The 23050-nt window shown below is 47.3% G+C and overlaps 1 protein-coding gene across 6 annotated transcripts in view; it reads right to left on the reverse strand.

Moving 5' to 3' along the window:
• Nucleotides 1–23050, reverse strand: part of NCOR2 (nuclear receptor corepressor 2) — a 2813293-nt gene that overhangs the window by 1088020 nt on the left and 1702223 nt on the right. For all 6 annotated transcript variants that reach the window (XM_069619703.1, XM_069619702.1, XM_069619704.1 and 3 more), the window contains one exon: nucleotides 12459–12586. In XM_069619703.1, coding sequence (XP_069475804.1) covers nucleotides 12459–12586 — 128 coding nt within the window. The remainder of the gene's footprint in view (nucleotides 1–12458; nucleotides 12587–23050) is intronic.

The following is a 23050-nucleotide window of genomic DNA, read 5'->3' on the forward strand; positions in this document are numbered from 1 at the left end:
TGGGATTACATACCCTCAGTGGTTCAACAAAAGAGAAATCCTCAGAGCGCATGACACGCAATTGGGGTATGAGATGAAGCATGGTTAAAACCTCCGATCTTGCCAGCCATTTGTCTCTTTTCGTCTAATGCAGACTCTTGATTATGCACATTTTGCTTGCTTTGGGATCTTCAGCGTCTGGAGTTTCCAACTGTTCCCGGTAATCCTCCGCCCTTGGCTTAACTTTCCTGCGGGGCGTTGAGTATTTGGTTTAATCACCAATAGTGCATACCGAGCGGTCCGAATCTGAATCACCTGTACATGTGCTTACAGACTCAATGGTGATATCCGGGAGGATCAAACTAGTCCCTGCATCTTTAGCCGAGCGTTTCTTGATTTGCGTCCTTTTCTTTGCTTTTTTTGATTTAACCGGTGGGGCTTAAGTGGCAGGTAGTGGGGAGGCAATTTCCACCACCGCCTTTTTTAAGGCGGTCCGTTTTGCCATACGTCGCTGCTTTTTTGTCATAGGCAGATTCGGGCTGTCTTCAGATGGTGCGGTTGGGTTTTTGTTTTCCAGAGGTATCGCAGGCTTAGTGGCCTCTGCCGGATGCACAGGTTCAATTAACTTGTGTTCCAGCCCAGCCTTTGAGTTTGGCAGACCAAGTTCTATGAATCTTGAGTGCGAATTGCATTGATGCCTGCAATGACATTATGGCTGTATTATTAGGGCACTCAGCCTCCCCCGCCCCTACAGCGTCGGCGTGTTCAAGCTCTTCTGTGTCAATGTACAGATCCGGGGAGGTCGATAGCCGTCCCATAGTCGGGACTACAGGAGAGATAGGTGTTGGATGAATAGAATGATTTCCCGACATATATGAAGTGGAATTTCCAGTCTGTTTCGGGCTCACCATCCCATTCAGTGTGTGCAGCATTCAGAACCTGCGCCTCCACAACCATGGTGTTTTTTTTCGTTGGGGTAGCTATTCTGGCCATTGCTGCCATGGACTTTTGAATAGAGAGGCAGAGGTCTAAAAGAGAATTATTTTCGATATCGTTATAGTTCGTAATCTCTAATGCCTCACTACTGCTGTGTGTAGGTGAGGGTGCTCCTCCTTCAGTTGCTTCACCGTCTACCAATGGGGTCGCTTTGGGGATGGCTTTAGAGAACATTGCAGGGATGGTCCCTTTATCAGAGTCACTTCCCTCTGCCAGGGTGGGATTCTTTTTGGAGGTCTGTTTTGCTGCTCTATCAATGTTCCCTCTTCGTAGGTTATATCTTGATTTGACAGACTTGGATTTAGTCATTATTTAAACTCACTATAGCCGTTGTTAAGTGCAGAGGCAAAAGTTCCAAAAGTTCAAATAATTATCTCGACCAGACCGGAGAAGTGGGCACTTAGGGAATATATCAAGGTGAGCGGAGTGCAGGGGGGGGGGGTTCAGTGGGGAGGAGGAAAATGGGAAGGGGGAGAAAAGAAGAAAGGAAGGAAAGGGGGGAGAGAAAGAGGGGGGGGGACATCTCCGCACAATGTGTGTTACACTCCACGAGTTATATTCAGTCATACTACCGGGATCAAAGAAGAAACAGCCTTCCGCAGTCTCCCGTCGACAGTTACACAAAGTCTTTGCTTACCGTTTCTTAAAAATGGTACACAGGTGGAATAGTCCTCAATCTGAAAATGATGTATTCAGTGTCTGCCACAAAAGTAACGGGCTCCGGCCCACTGCAGCCCACAAGTTACCACAAAGGACCACTTGTCCTCCCACTTCGGTATCCCTACATATTATCCCCATCAAAAATATTGTCGTACATATGGTCATTTGTCTCTCCATAGGCGATATGGGGGGGGGGGGGTTATTTGTGAGAGCGGCTGCGGGGGTGACCCCAGCACATTTAAAAATAGTGCAAGGGTTGGGGGGGGGGTCCTCCGCAGGATCCATGGCTCAACATTGCCGCAGAAATATGGGGATATTTTTGTTATTGCAATATTTTTGCGGGGATATTAACACATGGAACCCTACACTTCACCCTTTGAAGGGAACAGGGGATATATGGTAGCACTGGTGGTCTGCGGTTGTACCAATTGTGGTTGTAAAGCAGGTAACCGCTCGTTTAACTGTGCCACCAACGTTTGTAAGGAACTGTGAGAAATCTGAAAATATCTCCCTGACTAGTCCCTGGGGATCTGTCATGCAGGTAGCCAGGACACGGCAATCGCTATTGGATCCAGTTCCTGGGAGTAGACCAGTGAGGGAGGATCACATCGATGGGGGGGTCCTCAGTGAGTGGATATGGGACACCGACGTGTGAGAAGCAGTATTCCCCCTTCTAATAACACCTTTTCCCCAGTCCACTAAGTAGGATACTCAAACACTCCACTCCCTCCTCTTTCGGACACAAATACTTTTGCATACCACGAAAGATGACGGACAAACACCAGAGCTGTTTACTTGACATGTCCCAACACAAGGGTCAGGCAATTGACCAGAATCACACACACCTGATGGCCCTGTCACTTCCCCACAGGGATAAAAGGCGGAGCACGAGAGCACAATACGAGCAAGGCAGACTGCATGGTGAGATAGCTATGCAAGTACAGCAGTTCAAGCGGAGGAGAAAAGCGGCAAGGACTGAAAGGGCAACAAGGAGAGAAGCGTCCCTCCCCTTTCCAAACAAGGACCGCGAAACGCCAGTGGAAGGAATCGTAAGGCCACAAACAATAGCCAGTGTGTGTTGCAGCAGATGTCAACGGCATGCACAGCATGCCTATGCTGATAAGCAGGACAGAGAGAGACACCTGCTACCATGGTAGCATCCTTGACTCTCGATACAAGGAAAGCCAAGTGGTTCATCACAGCCGGGCAGTCGAGGGGAGAAACGAGAAAGAAACCAAACTGTGCGGGATGAAAGTCGCAAAGTGACAAATTAAGAAAACTTCAAAGAACTGTTAACATAAAGGGAAAACAAGCTGCAGAGGGTTCCGGCACCAGGTGAGTGCTCACTCGAGAGACTCTGGTTGATCCTACGTTTGTTGAAAATACCAAAACCAGAAGGCCATAGGAGAGCCACAAGGGAAAGGTCAAAGTGGTCATACATGAGTCTAGCAAAACCCCCTGTACACTCGAAAGTCTTTGACCTGCACGTAATTGGAAAGCTAAGGGAGATGAAACCTGAACAGTGAGTTCAAGGGAAAGAACTGAATGATTGGTAATGAATTGACAAGCGTGAATCCGACGGAGGGATGCCTAACTATCGCCCAATCTCCATCACTCCCTTCCTGGGCAAGCTCCTGGAGAAACTGGCCATCTCCCAGCTTAACCTCCATGCTGAAGCTGTTGGTAGTCTTCATGACCACCAATCCGGCTTCAGAGCGGCCAGAAGCACGGAAACTGCTCTCCTGAACATCCGTGATGACCTGCTCTTGAACCTCGACTCCAACATTCCGTGTGTTCTCATTCTGCTCGATCTCTCTTCTGCCTTTGACACTGTCAACCATGCCATCCTGCTCAACCGTCTCCGCGATAACCTGGGTATCACTGGTCAGGCTCTGGCGTGGCTGACCTCTTTCCTTTCCAATCGACCCTCCCAGGTCCAACTTGGGTCCTTCCTCTCTGACATCTTTTTCTCCACCTGTGGTGTTCCCCAGGGATCTAATCTCTCTCTCCCTGGCTTTCCAACCAGTATCTGGCACTTCTTGCCCACCGCATCGCCGCCCTCTGCCCCAACTTTCAGTGCTATGCGGACGATACCCAGCTCATTTTCAGGCTACCCTCGGCCGCCTCTTCTCCTGCCCTCATCTCTGACTGTCTGCTATCCAGGAATGGTGTGCTGCCAACGACCTCTGCCTTAATGCTAGTAAGACTGAGATTCTACTCATCGGCACAACCACTCCCTCCTTCCCTGCAGCTCTCTGGTCAGCCTCTCTTGGGCCTCTTCCTGCTCCTACCTGCAAGGCAAAAAACCTTGGGGGTCATCTTTGACTCCACACTCTCCTTCTCTCCTCATATATCTGACGTCTCTAAGAAGTCACACTACCAGTTGCACCTCCTTAGAGGTATTCTTCCCTTCCTCTCCTTCCCCCAGAAGCTCACTGTCTCCCGAGCCCTGGTTCTCTCGAAGCTGGACTACTGTAACAGTCTCTATTTTAATCTGCCTGCCTCCACTCTCCGCCCTCTGCAACTCATCCAGAACAGAACTGCGAGACTTGTCCTTGGCCTCAAGCCCAGGGACCGTATCTCTCCAGGACTGAAATCTCTACACTGGCTCCCAGTGGCTGCGAGGATTAAGTTCAAAACCCTCTGCATTGTCCACAAGGCCTTCTGGGGCCTGGGGCCTAAATACCTGCAACTCTCTCTATCTTCCTTCCCGAGCCCTTCGCTCATCCGTCTCCAACTCCCTCAAGGTCAGCCGCTTCTCGAAGCAACGGGCTGGGGGTAGATCTCTCTCCGCGGCAGGAGCCTCCCTCTGGAACAGCCTTCCTGCCTCCCTGAAACTTGAGCAGAACCATCTCCGGTTCCGGAAGCACCTCAAAACCTTCCTCTTTGCTTCTGCTTTCTCTCTCCCTCTCCCCTGCTAAATTATTCACTAAATTCTACACTGAATCTGAAACTTGGCCACTCTCACCGACCTCGGTCCTGGGCCCAGCCACTCTCCACTTGCACTGCCTCCCTGGCAAACCCTGCACTGCGCGACTGTCTCTGTATCCCTACAGCCCCCCCCTTCCCAGCACTTGTCTGCACTTACCTTGCACTTGCCACCAGCTGGCCCTATTTATTTATTTATCTATTTATTTCTATTCTACTTACCTTGTACTGCACTTTTCCCTTCCCCCTACCCCTGCACTTGCGCGGTCTGAATGACACCTGGCCTAGTAGGATTGTTGTCTATCCTCCCCCTGTTCCCCCCTCCCTGCCTCGTCGCGCCTTGAAACACTTGTGTATAGGCGCGTTACAAATGCCATGCCATATCATATCATATATAGAATGGGGTGAAGCCTGAAGTCCCAATGAACAGTGTGATGACAAGAGTAAACCCGGCAGAGAGATGTCCATATTGAACGGTTTAAAAAGACATGAAGACTCATGAATGTCACAGATTAGATTGTTTTGAGAAGCCGTAGTGAACCTGACGGAGGGAAGCTGATATTTGAGAGGGGTCTGAGCCTGGAAGAGGGGGACACAGGGGTGAAAAGTCATCACCCAACGTACATTTGGAAAGGAACTTTTTGTTTATTATTCTGGAGACACCAAGAGACTTTTTGTAGAAAAAGAGACTTAACCACCGAAAGTCCTGATAGCTGAGAGCGGAACTGCTGTCTCATGCTGGGAAAGCTTGAGAGTGTGCTGTGCTAAGGTGTGCCGCCTTGTCCCGTGCTCAAAATGTGAGGAACTTAGACCCCCGGCTACCACATCCTGACTTATCATTTGTGAAGACTTGTTTCTTTCTTCTGAATCTTATCCCACAGTCTTTTTGGTATTAGTTGTAAGGATTGGCAAAAGGTTCTAAGTACAGGTTTTTTTTTTTTTTGTTGACAAGACGCCACTACAACTGCCTTTTTATTATTTGATGGTCGTAGCTTGCTCTTATCTTAGATTTAGGTTTAGAGTAGGCGTTTTTCCAACCGTTCTATAGAGTTTAATAAACACCCTTGAACTGTGATCACTTGCGTCTGTCTTTACTGTTGCCACCATGTGTTCCTTACAGAACTGACGACTTGTAGCGAGATTAGCATTTGCAGATTTATGCTGGGGCCTGGTAGCATTTATGGGTTGACACTGTGGCCACTGATGGATTTACTTCCCAAGATTGGTGTCCAGTATACAAATTACGCGGATGATATACTAGTAATGTTCAAACTGTCTGGTATTTATGATGATGTTTTGAGGATGGATGTTGTTCTTAATATTATACAGAGTTGGATGGCCCACAATTGTCTCGCTTTTAATGAGCTGGTCGGCTCACAACCTAGAATTAGCAGGTTTATTGGCGGCTTATAAAAAATGTATCATTGCCGGTTGTGAGATTGCGTTTGCTTCCAAAGAGTCCATTTTGACTTGCCTTTATGCATAAATGATCATGTCAATTCTGTTGTGTCTTCTTCTGCTTATTATCTTAGACTTTTGGGTAAAATCCATCCCCTCATTTCTGCCGAAAACTGGGCTACACATAATTGGGGCAAGAATAGTGGTAACCTAATGGCAAACATCTCACAATGTACTCTCTCCAAGCTACAAATGACCCAAAATCAAGTTGTTAGGATATTAGGAGGCCTTCAGAGGAGGGATCATGTTACTATTGCAAGGCAATCTTTACAATGGCTACCGGTTAAGCAGTGCACACAATTTAGGTTCATAAATGCATACTTGAAACAAAGACTACATTTGTATCCGAACAGGCCAGTGCTTAGATCGAATAACAGCAATTTACTATTGATACCACGGGTCAATCTTGAGGAAACCGGTAAATGCTCATCAGATTTTCTTACCGGTAAATTGTGGAATACCCTGCCTGAACTCTTATGGTCATAGAACTCCCTCGATGGCTTTAAGAAAAAATTAAAACCTTTTTTTCCATAGTTTTCATATGGCTTGTAGTTTGCTGGGTTTGTTATTTTTATGGTCTTATTTTATGTGCCCCTTCAGATTGTATTCCCTGGTTTCATTGCGTGTTTGTTTTTACTCTGAAAGTGTTCTGGTTTGTATACTTGTTATTAGCGCCTGTTTACCTAAGGGTTTAAGGTGCTTTACAAATGCATAATTAAATTAGTAGCCTTCTCTGATGGCCTTTTACTTTTTCATGGTGTTCCTTTCTACCATGATTGGTTATATTGCCACAATTGGAATATTTACCACTATGGGCGGTTCCCCTGCCTCTTGGGTGCGTTTTCCTGGTTTGACATCCAGTGTTTCCCCCTCCTGTATTATCTCTGGACGGTGGTGAAAAAGGTACAGTGATGCTCCCGTAGATTGATTAGTGAACATGTCGGATGTAGACGCATTTGGATCCCATTCTCGAATGGTTGTTGGCGAGGATTATGTTCCGCTTGTGTGTGTGTACGATGACGGCTTTCCGTTCATTGACATGCTTGCCCCAACAAGGTCGTTTTCTGCGACGCCGTGGGCGAGGAGGATTTTGTCATGGACGAGGACAGTGTGCTCATGCCCGGCAATGGTTTATACGTCGTGGACGACACCGGTGTAGTCGTGGTCAATGAACACTTTTGCGTCGTCGACGAGGACATAGTCGATGACAAGCTGTATGTCGTCAACAATGTCTTCGGTGTTTTATGTCCCCCTAAGGACGAGGTCGTTGACGGACTGATCATCGACGGAGTTCGCGTCACTGCCGTAGTCACAGAATACCATCCAGTTTTCAATGTTAGGGCTTTGAGCCCATGCACTACAATAGTCGGTGGATGGAGACTGACCTGTCGTAATTTTTCTCGCTTTTGCCAAGGTCGACTGACATTTTTTCCTCCACTGGTTTATCCCTCTTAAAAAGTCCTGATGGTCTCGCCTTTGGCCTAGCCCTCTTTAGAGGGTTTCAGGGATGGTCTTGTTGCCACATTCTTGGAGGATTCTGTCTCAGATGGAGGGTATTTACCCTCATTGAGCCAGCAAACCAACCTCCTATGTCTGTCCCTTAGTGTTTTAGCACTAAACCCGTGGGATATTTCACAGTCCTCTGAAGTGTTGGTGGGGTAAAGGCAATAAATGCACTCCTTATGCCTGTCCTCCTCAAACATTCCTCAACCCACAAGTCACACAGGACTTGCATGACGTCTTTGACCTCCCCCCCATATTCAACACCACTTATCTGGTTTGTGTTGTGAAGCTTGAATTGAAGGTTGGATTTAAGTTTCTCTGAAAGTTGGATTGGATTGAAGTTTCTCTGAAAAGGTTGATTTGAAGTTCTCTGTAGGAGAAAAAGGCGAGAGGACATAGAGGGGTGGGGCTAGATACTCCAAGTCCCATTGGTTCAGGCCAAATACACCCAAAAGGCCAGGGACAGACTGCAAAACACAACCGTTTTTTCAATATATTATAAAGTATAAGTGTGTAACTGAGGGTTCCCAGCCCAACGACATGGAATATTCAAAGCATGTGGATCCATGAACAAGTCGATGCTGGAGAAGATCAGAGACAGAGATCTCCGGGAGCTGGCTGAGAATATCTAATCCTGCACTTCTGGCAGTCATCCACCTGAAAATACAGCCCTTGCTGGGAGGACTGAAGGCTTAAGTGCCTGGTGAAGTGGTCCTGTTGGGCACTGGCAACAATTTGTCTACCAGCCCAGAGCTCATGGAGTAATTTAAGTAGTGACAGTGCTTGGTGCCTGCCCTGTGGTTTTAGGGCCAGGTTGGTGCCCAATCACTGAATTGACAGATCGCTTACAGTGGTGCACCCTGCTCATGCCATTCACTATGCCAAGTGTAAGAGAGGAAGGGTATTTGTTGCCCACCTCCCCCCATGTACATTCTGCGTGGAATGGATCGATTGCTCATCCCATCGCAGGGAGACGTCCCCTTGTTTGTCCTCTGACGAGAAAGGCCAGAAGCCATTGGATGGCACATACAGACTCCACTTTATGCCACCCCAGGACTCCATCTTTTTACAAGGCCACACAATGATTTTTAAAAAGCCTTCTCTCCCATTGTCCAGCGCTGCGCACAGCCAGCCCAGACACCCCCTCCACCTCCTCACCTGTCTGCGCCACACAAGTTATTTTCTCACGGAAGTAAAGTCATGTATTGATGAAACTCGCCTGCATCTTTCTCTTCCTCTGAGCTCATTACCCTGTGTGTGACCAGGGTGGACGACTTGTGTACTCCTCCAGCTCCACAAACCCACATGTGCCCTCTCAACCCCCACCTTCACACCCACCGCTCACGAAAGCCACACCCTTCTGTCCCTTTGATGCTGATACACTTCTAACCCCCTTAAGAGACCAGAGCACGCCCCCATCACGGCCCTAAGTCGCCCTGTACCATATAGCCAATGAGGAAACAACACCTATCAATCTGTATCACGAGGCACCAAGTAGATCAAACCCTTTTGTAGTGGGCAATGGGATTAAGGCACTATGTTTTATTGTTCCTTGAGGACAAAGTATAAGGTGGATATATAATTGTTAGCTGAACTTTAAACTCTGACATTTAGTGGAGGTGCTATAATGTTGATTAGTTGTTTCTAGCCTTTTTTCTATGTTGTCAGAATAAAGAGATTACTCAATCAGTGCCCGATGCCTCTGATCTTCACCCCACCCAGATGAGCCCAGCTGACCCACGTGCTGTGAGGAGCACCAGCCCAGCACTAGCCAATCAAGCTACATCACCCCAGTATAGTCCATAATGTAACAATGTAGTGAACCAATGACCATGCAGTATTCATCACCTATATTGTTAGTCACTGATGGCGAAAATTCTTCTTATAATGTGCTGTTTTTGTACTATTTGGCAGAGCGCTCACGGGCAGCAGAGTTCTCTGCCTGCATTTACTATCCGATATAAAACTTTGTTCAACTTGCAATCTATCTGCTGGTCTCATTCCCTACTGGGGGGTGTCCATTTATTCCGAGATTGGGATCTGTGTTTTGGGAATGGGTGCCATCACCAGCGAGAGCAGGACTGAGGGGGGGCCTGAGCAAAGCCCCAGTTCAGAGGTTTTCGGGAGAATGACGGGGCTCTTGCCCAGCTACAACGGCCAAATTAAATCTCTGGCCCTCTTCCGGGCTGCTGAAACAGCAACAGACTGGACCAGTGTATGAAAAGCATTCACAATCTAGCGTTGAGAGTTTCTGTAGATCATCAGAGTGTTGCTTTTTAGATCTCCGTTTTGACCTCCCACTGCAACTTCGTATCGGTTCTATGTCACAATCCTGCCTGTTGAAGGCAGCACCAAAAAGGGATGCTTTTTGTATGTCAATTGTGTGGCTGTCAACGGGCTGCCAAACCTCCCTTCATTCATTCCCCCACTCCCTTCCTGGCCCGCCGCAAATTTTGCATCCTTGCCCCCGCAACTTCAACATAGACACACTCACTCACTCGCTTACAGGCTCTTACCTGTTTGCTATGCCCACAACTTCCCTCTTCAGGGTCGCGCCAGTCAGTCACCCTGTGTGCACTCATGTCTGGTGCGGTTTTGCAGGCAGGTGGGCATGCAGGCTTAATTATTCAGTCTTTTTCTGCCTACAATCAATAGATCAGGGACCAAAGACCTAAGAGTACCTTCATGCTCTGGAATGCTTTCACGCTTGAATCCAAGGCAAACTGTCCAGGCTTTGATTAGATCCTGCACACATTTTAAAGTATTTATGTGGCTTTTGAAATAGTCCTATGCACTTTTTCTAGTTACTGTAATGCCAAAGAAGGTTCTGCTGAGGATAATGGCGTAATGTCCATCTGCTGCCAAAATATACACAAGTAAATATACTGTGCATCTTTAAGTTAGTTCAAGTTAGTTACCTGCAGGCAATTCTGCTTCTCATGACTATTTCCATTGCTAATTCTACACCCTTTGAAACGATATCAGGCTCCCGAGAGGTGGACAAGTGCAACACCATTTCTTTATCAGTGTCACAAGTCACTTCTGACATTTGGCCTTGCAGTCCCAGATTATCTCTCTGGGGACAGTGTGGGTACCTACAAAATGGTACCTCACAATTCTGGCCTCCAACCGAGGACATCCTAAGCATATCTCAGGACCATCATACAGCCATCCTTCAATTAATTTGGATGTTTTCTTCCAGTCACGAGTAAATTGTTTGCAACAACGAGTTTTCTTAGTTTCCCTCTGTAGTGATCAGTTTTTCATTTGATCTGTCGTCTATCGATACACACATATAGAACCACATTCCCTCTACCTCAAAGTCCATGCACATTCCCAATGGATTGTGTGTTCCTTTCCTATGAACACTTACCGATATCCCTCACTTTTGCCCCTTTTCCTTCTTCGATAGACTATGGTCTGTCTCAAATAAGGTAACAGTCCCGTAAGACTACTATGTCAGCAATTAGCTCAGTATAAAAGCTTCAATGACAGCGATATAAAGGCAGCTGTACAACTGCCAGCATTTCCAGACCATTTCAATGATTACTTAATGTTTTCTTGCCCCGATAAGGCATGTAACATTGTATGGTAAGCATCAAGAGGAGAGGAGGATTGGTATCAAACATGTGCAGGTCATACGACAGAAGATGAGGCAATTATGGGAAGATTTCCCATTAGGCTCCTGTTTGTGAGCACTTTTTTAAAAAAAAATGTAAACTTTATCTTTTCCAATAAAACATAATAGGATCAACAATAGATAACAATCCTAAAAAGTTCCAACATTAGTATTTACAGAAATTACAAAATATCAATGAGTTAAAGGAGTCATTCCTAAAAGATTATAATTATCCAATGAGCATATTAACAAACATACCAGTATCCTATTGTCGTCAACCTTCTATACACAATTGGTAAATTTGTATAATATCTAAAACTAAGAACAAAGGAGAAAACATGAAGAAAGAAGAAAAGTAAGAAGAGAAAAAAAACGAAGTCCCCCACATAAAAAAGACACACCCAGCATGCCTTATATTTGTCATAACCCACATGAACACGTAGCTATCAGATGTCATTCACTAAACCCACTTCTATGCACCATACAAATCATTAAAGGGCGACTAGATAGCCAAATAAATATCTTCCTGATTTCTCCTATAATAAATATACTTTTCAAAATCTGATAACAACTGCATATCATTGACCCAATCTTCCACCTACGGCTTTTTCCTAGTTTTCCACAATCACAAAATGTGTTTCACTGCCACTATTAAAGCCTTATTAATCCAACACCTATACCTTCTAGCAGTCATACATCTTCCTCTATCTTATGAAAGAATTGTTGACAAGTGTGTCCTTGGAAAGCTTATAGACAATACTGTATCCAACCATCTAACATATCCCCCCCAGAAACTCACTGATCTTGAACAAATCCACATCATGTGAACTATAGTCCCCCTCTATTTCCCACATCCCCAGCATACCTCATTATCTAGGAGACCAAATCCATGCAGGCGCACAGGTGTCCAATACAGGCCACCCAGAATTTTCTGAGGAACTAGGCGCAAGTTCAAATCCAATTTACTCCTATACCCCCCCAGTAGTATCTTCCCCCATTTGTCTTCCGAAATTGGACACTGCAACTCATTTTCCCATTTTTCTTTCAGTCTATCCCATGACTTAACATTAGCATCTTCTGGAGGCATTAGGTTGACGTAAGTAGATACTGTGCATTGAAATGATTGTGAGCACTTTTGGAGAAAAGCAATGGATGCATTTCACATACCTTACCGTAAATATGTCAGCCTTTTATTTTAAGCAGAATTAAATTAAACAAACACTAGATCAAACATGCATAACTGGCTGGACACCACACAGGCACTCAAGATGGGGGTTGTGAGGGGTGTAGCGAATAGTAGAGGACAGTAACCTACTTAATCAACTCCTCCTTCTCATTTTCTGCTTCTGGCTTTTCTTCCTCTTTTTCAGTTTCCTTCTCCTTTTCTTTCTCTTTCTCATCCTTTTCCTCCTGCCCGCTTCGTGGCATCTGCTGTTGCTGTTGCTGAAAAAGCCCAAAAGAAAACATTAAAATAACAATTCAGGCCATAGCAATAATCAAATTCAGTTCTGTTTTTCAGAGCATCTTGACATCAGATTTGTCTTCAATAGAACAGGTCACTGCTTAAACTTGATTTCTATACAACAGGGCTACTTTGGATGACTTCAATATACACTTGCTTATTACTGTACTTCTATCAATTGATATTAATCTGGATAATCTTTCTTTTCTCATTTATATTTGTAGATTGCCTTGATTCCTTATTGGGCAATATCAATAGGATTAACACTCTAGTTTGGGTAAGCAGTCAGTCAGGTTGCCTGGACTGTGGGCATCCCTACCCTGTCCATTCTCTTTCTTCTGCACTGCTCATCCTTAACACCTACCCTACCTAGGAGCTTAGCACCAACTCACCCGCAATAAAGTTTAATCTCCCTTCCTTTTTATGTTTAAGTTTTAGAATGGCTGACTTGTGGTTCTGTCGCTTAAACGTGCCTTGCGAAAACAAAAAACAGGATATTGGGTCAAAAACAAAGGTTTGAAATATATAAAGGAAAAGGAAGCATAGGTTGAGGTTACACGCCCAAGTAGTTTGCTTAGTTAACATCTGTATAAAAGTACTGAGATAGCAGTTGGGCTATGTATGGTTGATGCTTTTGTAAATTTACCATCGGTTACAGAAATTCTGCAGCTTATTCATATTACAAGAAATATCAAAGTAGTGGAAGTAGAAATAAGTCTGATAACATTTCACAGGGCCAAGTAACCTTTCGCAGGGCCAAGGAAGGCAAATTCAAGGCTCCTAACTATCAAGAGACGGAGGAAAAAAAGGATGAAGCCCAACAGGGACTCAACCCTTCATTGGTTGATTAAAGTAATTCCAATAAAATGGGTAACAATAACACCTAGTCTAAGACTTGTAAGGGGTCATGAGTAAGACGCGGACATATGGGTGATATGGTGGAGAAAATCCTATCCCGTCCTAACTCACTCTAAGAGGGGTTTCCCTGCCTCAATAAAACAAAAAGGTGTCCGTGTCAGAATGTCCAAAGTTAAAGTTCTCTGTCCTGTGTTCAAATCCTAACCTGGCCCTTACATGCTAAACTCAATATAAAGTGAAAAGGGATATGACTCTCAGCTGGCCACTCACAGCTCTTTTCTAAAGTTCCAAAGAAAGGTACTGAAAACAAAACAAAGTTCCACAAGTCTCAAGGGGGCGGGGAGGCTTCCATTCCCCTGAATTTCTTCAGGCTTTCTAAAGTTAACACTCTCAAGGGGTATAGATCTTCCCTCGACTTTTCCCAGATTTCTACAATTCACAATTTCAAAGCGGTTGACTCTTCCCTTGAGCTTTCCCGGATTCTCACAGTAAGGATGTGAGAAACCAGAGGATATCCTCACTCCTAAACCCCCTGGCGCCTCTTCTCAGGTGGCCAGGAAAAGGCCATCTGGTTTTGGATCCTGACCCTGGGGGTGGAGAAGCGAGGGAGGATCACCTGAGTGGAGGAGTGGTATTGGGATACCCAAAGGTGAGACATGGTATTCTCCATTCCCTATTGATGACCTTTGAAAGTACTGGGACGAGGAAGAGGAGACAGAGTAATTAACACTACACATTAATTTTACCACTCTGGTACTGGGACGAGGAAGATACCTGCAAAGTATGGCGAGTCAGGCATGTCCCCTTATTATGGTCAGAAAACCTAATTAAGGTTCCACACCTGCAACCTGTTATGTGGTTGCAGGTGCATGAAGAGAGCCAAAGAATATTGCAAGGAGAAACAAGGTGGTGTGTGGGGAGTAGACCAGCATGGGACCAGTTTTCTCAGGAGGCAGCGGTGGTGGGACCTGTGGAGGAGCCAGGAAGCCGGCCAGTAAACCTGGGAGAGAGCCTCCGTAGCGATTAATCAGCAGCTGGAGCTTCGAAAGCGCAGAAGGGAGCAGGACGCCGTCCGCATCCTTCCAGAGGCAGTGGAGCAACTAGCATGTTCAAAGCAGGCCACGAGGGATGAACGGGGCTTGCAGAAACTGGCCCGCCGACCTACAAAAAAGAAAGTAGCAGCAGGAGGAGCCGCTGAGGACTGATGAGTGTCAGGGAGAGGCACTCTGAGGCAGGGCATTCCTAGCGGGCCCCTCTTTCCATAGGAACTTGCCTCCCTGACCTTTATGGCACTTACCAGCCCCCACCCATAGGGCACCCCCACTATTGCACTTCTCCCTCTTCCACCTACCCCCCTCGCACTTCTCACCTTTTCATGCATTTGCATGGGAGAATTGTCACAAGGCCAATATTACTGTTTCTTTTGTTCGTGTTGTTTTCCTTTTATCTCCCATGAGCCCCCCACCCCACTTCTTGCCTTGTGGCGCCTGGAAACACTTCTGTATAGGTGCCATACAATGTCCAAGAAAATAAAGAATTAATTACCGAACTGAACGGAAACTTGAAATTAAACATAACGAATACATATTGAATACCAAACTGAATAGAAACTTGATATTAAACATATCAAATACATATTGAATACCAAACTGAAGGAAAACTTGAAAGTAAGCATATTGAATATATAATTTAGTAAAACCTTTATGGGCAAAGCAAAGAACAGCCAAAGAAAAAAGTGCCCTTATGAAAACCACATATAGGAAAGAGTGAAAGTGTGAAAGACTTCCACAGAAAGGTGGGACATGCCCAAAACTGACAACTGCACCTAGGCCAGCGAGTCCTGAACTGTGAGAACCAAAGACATTGTGAAATAAACCAAGGAGACGTACTGCAAGTCAACTGGTGAAGCAATTCAGAAAGAGGGTCAGGCTGACCTTGAGTTGTGTTAAACTCTTTTGAAAGACTGAAACAAGTACAAGTGATAGAGCTAAAGTCTTGGGGAAGGGAACCCTGAGACTTGAGGGACTGCAAGTATTGTTTTGGGAACAAAGTCTCAAGACAATATTCTTTTTGAACTGTGTTGCTTGGAACTTGGTGGAAGGGCACCCCGAGAATTGGGTTGAACTGAGTTACTTTGAACATGAGAAATATAATCTTGAGACTTTTGTGGAACTTGGGGCGGGGGAGCTGAAACGGAAGCTGCGAGCTGGAAGACACTCAGAACTTTGTGTTAATCACCATTTCTTTGATTATTGACATTCTTGCACATTGTTTAGCTTTAGTTGTGAGGGCAAGCATAGGTTTTGGACACAGACAGACATTTACGTTGAACTCTTTGACTCGGGTAGGGAAATCCCACCTTAGCATAGGGCAAGTTAGTCCTATATCATTAGTACCAGTCATTATCTGGATATACAAGATTGTAAACTTTCGACCACACTCTTCACCAAGCCAACAGACAGGAATTACCTCCTCCACAGACTGAGTTTTCACCCGCACAATACACTTAAAAATCTGCCTTGCGGCAAGATCAAACCAATTGCTAGTGACTCAGAAGAATGTGAAGCTGAAATATCCAAAGTTTATACAAAATTAAGGGAAAGAGGCCATCCAGAACAAGATCAGTGGCTTCGTCAAAAGTGATGAGACATACACAAGAACATTTTCTACAAGGAAAGACTAAACAAGACTCCCCCGCTATGGTGTTTGTTTTTCGAAATACTCCACCCAGAGTCAATAGATCAAATGGTACATCTCCAAACATTGGAACATACTCATGAGTGATACAAGAACCAAAGAACTCTTTCCTAGCCCTCCAGTCTTTTGTGCACCAAATGAGCAATAATATGAGGAACCTATTAGTCAGTACCAAAGGTGAGAAGAAAAAAGAAAAGAAAGCGAAACACCAAGGAACTTTCCTGTGTCTGAATTTCAGAAACTGTAATAATAACATCAAAGGAACAGTGGTTTTTCATCCTAGGATGGGAAAAAAGATCATATTAAGACATTTTGCTACATGCCTTACGGAAGAACAAGTTACTCTCTTACCTGGTAACGTTCTTTCGATGGGATGGGTCCGACGACATATTCCATATCTATGACAGTAATCACCACAGCTGTGCTGCTTCTGAAAATCTTTCGGCGTCTGCGTCCTGCATCGATGACGTCGATACGCCACCCTCAAGGACCTCCTCCGACGGCCAACGTCACTGGATGTTATAAGTAGGACGCACAACGCCCATAGCCTCAGTTGTAGTTTTTTCCCCAGAACGGGTGGCACCAGTCTTCTGCCAATCTGACCACACAAAGCCTTGCGGAAACGTAAGCTGCAATCGCATAAGAAATTCTGTAGCGGGGAAGGCAGGGAGGTAGCGATATGGAATACGTCGTCTGACCATCCCATCGAAAGAACGTTACCAGGTAAAAGAGTAACTTGTTCTTCGAGGGGATTGGGTCCTCCGACATATTCCATATCTATGACAACAGTACCAATGCACGGAGGTGGGAAAAGAATTTAGAAAATGAAATTTAGAATGCCCAAACAAATTACGGAGCAAAGGATCGCCTTGCCACGGATGGAATCGAGGGATTAGTGACGTACAAAAGTATGGACCGAAGCCCAGGTGGCTGCATCATAGATGTTACGAATAGGAACACCCCTCTGTAGGGCAGTAGAGGCAGCCATACCCCTGGTAGAATGGGCCCGCAAGCCGACCGGTGGGTACTTACCCGCCAAGCGGTAACACTCAGAAATAGCCAGAATAATCCAGCGAGACAAAGTCTGCTTAGTCACAGCTTGGCCCAAACGCTGTCCAGCGTAACCAATGAAGAGTTGATCGTCCACTCTGACCCGGGACATGCGTGAAATATAAAAGCTTAAAGCTCTCCTAGGATCGAACCTATGGAGCCTCTCCTCTTCCTTAATAGGATGTGGAGGAGGATGAAATGCCGGAAGAAAAACCTTCTGGCCTAAATGAAATTCCTACACCACCTTCGGAGGAAAGGAAGGACGAACTCTAAGGACAACCCTGTCCTTCTGAAATACAGTGAAGGGTGGCTTAACTGAAAGTGCCATTCAATGCCAACTCACTCAATCTGCGAGCAGAAGTTACCGCAACCAAAAATACAGTTTTAAGAGTTAACAGTCTCAAAGGGCATGAATGCAAAGGCTCAAATGGAGCACTCATCAGAAACTTGAGGACAAGGTTCAAATCCCAACCGGGCACCTGGAAAGGTGACGGAGGGAACACATTAGTGAGCCCTTTTAGAAACTGAGAAATTAAAGGAATTTTAAAATAAGAACACTCTTTAGACAGGTAATCTTTAACCGTACCCACTTGCAAGCCCCTGTGGGCTAAAGAAAGCAAAAAAGACAGAACCACAGGAATTTCACATGCAAAAGGATCGCCATTCTTAACCCTGCACCAGTCGCAGAACTTTTGCCAACGGCAACGGTACAGGGACTTAGTTGCGGGCCTTCTGGCCAAAAGCAACACCTCCATCACGTCTTCAGGGAGGTCCCAATCCTTATACCTCAACCTTTCAGAAACCAAGCGTGAAGGTTGAGGGATCTGACCTCTGGATGGAGAACCTGACCCCCTCCCGTGAGAGCAGATCGTCTCGGTAGGGAAGACGACGTGGAGGGCAGATGGACAAGTTGAGAAGGTCCGGATACCACGTCCTCCGGGTCCACGCCGGAGCAATGAGGATCATCCGGGAACCGAACATTTGCAACCTCCGGAGCACTTGCGGGATGACGGGGACTGGAGGAAACGTGTACAGCAGTGGGAATGACCACTCCACCACAAACGCGTCCCCTAAGGCTCCTTTTGGAGGAAATTCTCGCAAGCAGAACCTTTCGCACTTCCGGTTGACACTGGAGGCGAAGAGATCCACTTGAAGGGTCCCCCAAAGGGCAAAGATCTCCAAGAGAATCTCCTGAGCCAACTCCCACTCGTGAGAGATCGCGCTCTGCCTGCTCAGAGCGTCCGCCGTCTCGTTTTCGTCTCCGGCCAGATGAACTGCCGAGATCGAAACTTCCTGCTGGATTGCCCAGAACCAGAGCTGCATCGCCTCCCTGCACAGAGGAAGTGACCCTGCCCCCCCCTTTTGTTGAGGTAGTGCATGGCCACTGTGTTGTCCGTCAGGATCAGGACATTCTTTCCTCGCACAGTCAGCAGAAAAGCCTTCAGGGCAAACCCGACGGCCCTCAGCTCCAACAGATTAATATGGAGTCTGGACTCCGACGGAGACCAACGACCGCTGACTCAACTAGTTGGCATGAGCTCCCCTTCCCGTGAGGGATGCGTCGGTCACGATCGTCACCTCCGGCAAGGGTAGCCAAAAAGGAGCCCCCTTCATCAGATTGCCTTCGACGGCCCACCACAGAAGGTCCTGGGCGACCGAGGACGGCACCTGAACCGGGTCCGACATCCTGCCGGAGGACTGAGACCACTGGAGCTTGAGTGCCCATTGCAAAGATCTCATCCGCAACCTGGCCTCTGGCACCAGAAGAATGCAGGATGCCATGAGGCCGAGCAATCTCAAGAACTCGAACGCTGGGAGACTCTAGGCAAGCTGAAACTTGTGCACCATTTTCTGAATGTGATGAGCCCTCACCTGGGGAGGAAAACACAGCCCCAGGGACGTGTTGACCACTGCTCTGATGTACTGGAGCCTCTTGAGTTGGAATCAAATGGGACTTCAAGTTGAGGGAGAAGCCCAGTTGTGGAGGGAGTGGCAGGTGACGGACAGATGATCCACGACTTGCTCGGGAAACACGCCCTGATCAACCAATCGTCCAGGGAGGGGTAGACGTGAATCCCCCTTTTCCTGAGATGCGCTGCCACCACTACCATGAGCTTGGTGAAGACCTTCGGGGCAGAGGTCAATCCAAACGCAGGACCCGAAACAAAGTGCGAGTCGCCAAAAGCGAACCTCAGGTACTTCTTGTGCTTTGGATCGATCGGCACATGAAAATAAGCGTCCTTGAGGTCGAGGGACACCAACCAGTCCTGAAGTTGAAGGGCCTGGAGGACTTGAGAGTAACCATCTTGAATTTGTCCTTCCTGAGGAGTTTGTTCAAACCACGCAAGTCCATTATGGGTCTCAATCCCCCCGTCTTTCTTGGAAATAAAAAAATAAGGGGAATACCATCCCTTGTTCCTCTCCGCTACAGGTACCAGTTCTATGGCGCCTTTCTCCAGCAGGAATTTAATTTCCTGCGCAAGGAGCGGAACCGGACTCTTCAAAGAGAGATTTCCTGGTGGACTGTTGTGAGGCCTCTGCCGGAAAGGAAGACAGTAGCCATGGGCCATGATCTCCAGAACCCACACATCTGAAATAATGGCACGCCACTCTACAAGATGCTGCGCCAGCCTTCCCCCAACTGGCGAACCATGGGACATGGCCTCATGACTGAGCTGAAGCAGCTGCGGCGTTGCCTGAGGGAAAAGAGGCAACTGCCCGAGCGGCCTTGGCACCTCGAGTACCTTGTTTTCCAACTCTGGCACTCCTACGGTGGCCCCTTTGACTGGCAGCTCCTCTCGCTTTACCAAAGGATGAGTAATAACGAAAGGAACCTCCCCTCCATTGAGGTCCCCTAGGACGAAAAGGCAGAGGTTGTCGAACTGCAGCACCCAACGACTTTGCTGCACTTTGGAGGTCTGCAACCTCTCAAGGCTCTCGTCAGCCTTGCTGCCAAAAAGATGTTCACATCAAAGGGCATGTTCAGGAGACGGGACTGCACATCATGAGCAAGCCCCGACTTCCGCAACCACTAAAACCTGCGTATTACGGTGCTCGCCGCCATGGACCGGCTGACGCAATCTACCATGTCCAAACCCGACTGAACGGCCTCACACATGGCATCCTTGACCATACAAGGAAACCATCCCGTTCATCCCCTTCGGGAATATGTTCAGCCGCTAAGGAAACACAGTTCCACAGAGTGTGCATGAAACGAGACAAGGCACATACAGAGTCGGCCACCTGAAGCGCCATACCCCCTGAAGAAAACACTTCCTTCGCCCAACCATCAAAACACTTGTCGTCCCTATCAGGAGGGATGGTAGGATACGACGCTTGCTTTGCTGGGGCTGTAGCCGCCTGCACCACCAAACTCTCCAGAGTGGGGTGCTTGGTCAAGTAGCAGGGGTCGCTACTGGCTGGGCGGTATTTTCGCGGCAAAGACTTGCTCACTGCCGGGAGACTCTCCAGAGCAGTCCAAGCCGCCCCCACCCTCCTCTGTAGAGCCATATGGAACGGCAGTACCGGGTCAGTTGGTGGACCTTGGTCTAGGATATCCTTAAGGTCATCCTGAAGAAAATCCCCTGGGGGAGCAGACCACCCCAAGTACTCGGTAACCCTAGACATAAGGCGCCGGTATGAGGAGTCGGCATGAGTGCCAGGCTCAGGTCTACAAAACTCCACCTCCGGAGAGGTGTCCAGACCACTGGCGTCATGCAGGGACTGACGCAGGTCCTCAATTTGGCTATGGCCCGAGAGAATCTCATCTGGCACTGTATCAGGAACCATGCCATCATCAGAGCCCTCATCCACCTCTGAAATGTACTCAAGATGGCGGTAAGAAGGCACAGAATGGGGAACAAAGGCATGCTTGACCTTGGCCAGAGCCTTTCTAGGGGGTTCCACCGTGCCCCGGGGTACCCCCGTCGAAACAGCCTCGGAAGGCGTCGAGTGAATCGGCGTCAACGCTGAACGCGGCGCCGACAGCATCAACGGCGTCGACACAGGCCTCGAGGTCGGAACCCAGAGCGTGTCCCTCGACAGCCTGGGCGCCGATGGCGTCGACGACTTCTTTGGAGGCGGAGCCTTGAAAGAGTCCGTCGACGACCTCGGTGCCACAGACGTCGACGTCTTCCTCGAAGACATCACAGGTGCACACGGTCTCGAGCACGTCGAGGACCGGGACCTGGAACGGGCATGAGGAGAACGACTCCCCTTGTCCGAGCGTGACCTTTCCCGTGAATCGTGCTGACCACCCGAGCGCAAAGGCATACAAGCGGTGTCTCTCGACCAATCACGACCGACCCCAATTGGAGGTGTGGACGGACCAGTGCCCTGCGATTCAAGAATCGCCAGCATTTTCTTACCGAAGGAAGCCCATTCCTCTGGCGTCACAAGCTTGGTGGGATAAGCGACCCGCCGACGGGCGGAATCCTCGGATGAGGACGGGGAAGGCGACCGATGACGGCGCTTCCGGGAGTGCCTCGAAGAGGCAGAGGAGTGGTGGGACCTACTCCGGGACCGAGACCCACTGGACTTCCGACGATGATGCGGAGAGTCGCCCCTCGAATCATCCGTCGAAAGCCCGGCAGACCTCGACTTCCGTGGCTTGGACACCTTACCTACCGACAGTTTCTTCTTGCGCTCCCGCAAGGCTTTGGACGTAAGTGACTGGCAGTCGACACAATCATCCGTGTCATGGGCCTCCCCGAGGCACCAGAGGCAGGCTTCGTGCAAGTCCGTCACCGACATCTTGGACCCGCAGTCCCCGCACTTCTTGAAACCCGGACGCGGGGTGGATGACGAGGTAGACATTACGAAGAACCGATAAAGAACAGAAACTCCAAAGAGTCGAGGTGCGCTGAGATCTCCGAAGCGAACACGTTCGCGGAAAAAACGGAACTGAGGCTATGGGCGTCATGCGTCCTACTTATAACATCCGGTGACGTCGGCCGTCGGAGGAGGTCCTCGAGGGCGGCGTATTGACGTCATCGACGCAGAAAGATTTTCCGAAGCAGCACAACTGTGATGATTACTGTCAGATATGGAATACGTCGGAGGACCCAATCCCCTCGAAAATACAATATACTGCATTAAATGCCCGTGTGGCATGTATTATGTAGGAGAAACCGGGAGGAAAATCTGAATACAAATGAATGAGCACAAATCATGCATCAAAAACAAGAACATGTCCTCCGCAGTCGCAAAACACTTTCATGAAAAGGGCCATAGTGCCGCACATCTGAAATTTCAAGTGCTAGTGGGTTATAGAAACACAAGACTGGGAGCAAGACATGAAAACATTAAGAGACCAGAGCGAAGAGTATTGGATAGATCGACTTGATGCTCTAGCTCCTAATGGAATAAACGAAGAATGGGACTTGAACTGCTTTTTATGATTTTCGAGTGAAGATAGCGCACTAGTGTGACCTCCTAGATAACTGCTCTCTACCTTTTTATTGACGGTCAGTCTGGCATGCTCACTGTGTTACACACTATAAACTAATAATTGAATGAAGCCAGCTCACTTGTGTGATCGTCAAGATAACTGCACTCCTGTTTAGTGATTGTTTATGTTACATACATCAAACTGTTCATGAAGAATAATGTTCCAGGAAAATACAAGATTAATGAATATTACTAGGTCTTATCATAAAGAGAAACATTAATATCCTATATAGATCACAGTGTTCCTTGACTCTGCGAAGTGATTGTCACAGGATGTCAGCCATATATAGTGATGTATAAACACTTGAGATCATACAGACTTTAATGAGACATAACAGACAGATAATAGTGTTTCAGGAATTTGTAAGAGTCATGTCTGCCCCAAGATGTTA

This window comes from Ambystoma mexicanum, chromosome 10 (assembly GCF_040938575.1).
Source record: "Ambystoma mexicanum isolate Mex_15411 chromosome 10, UKY_AmexF1_1, whole genome shotgun sequence".
NCBI lineage: Eukaryota > Metazoa > Chordata > Amphibia > Caudata > Ambystomatidae > Ambystoma > Ambystoma mexicanum.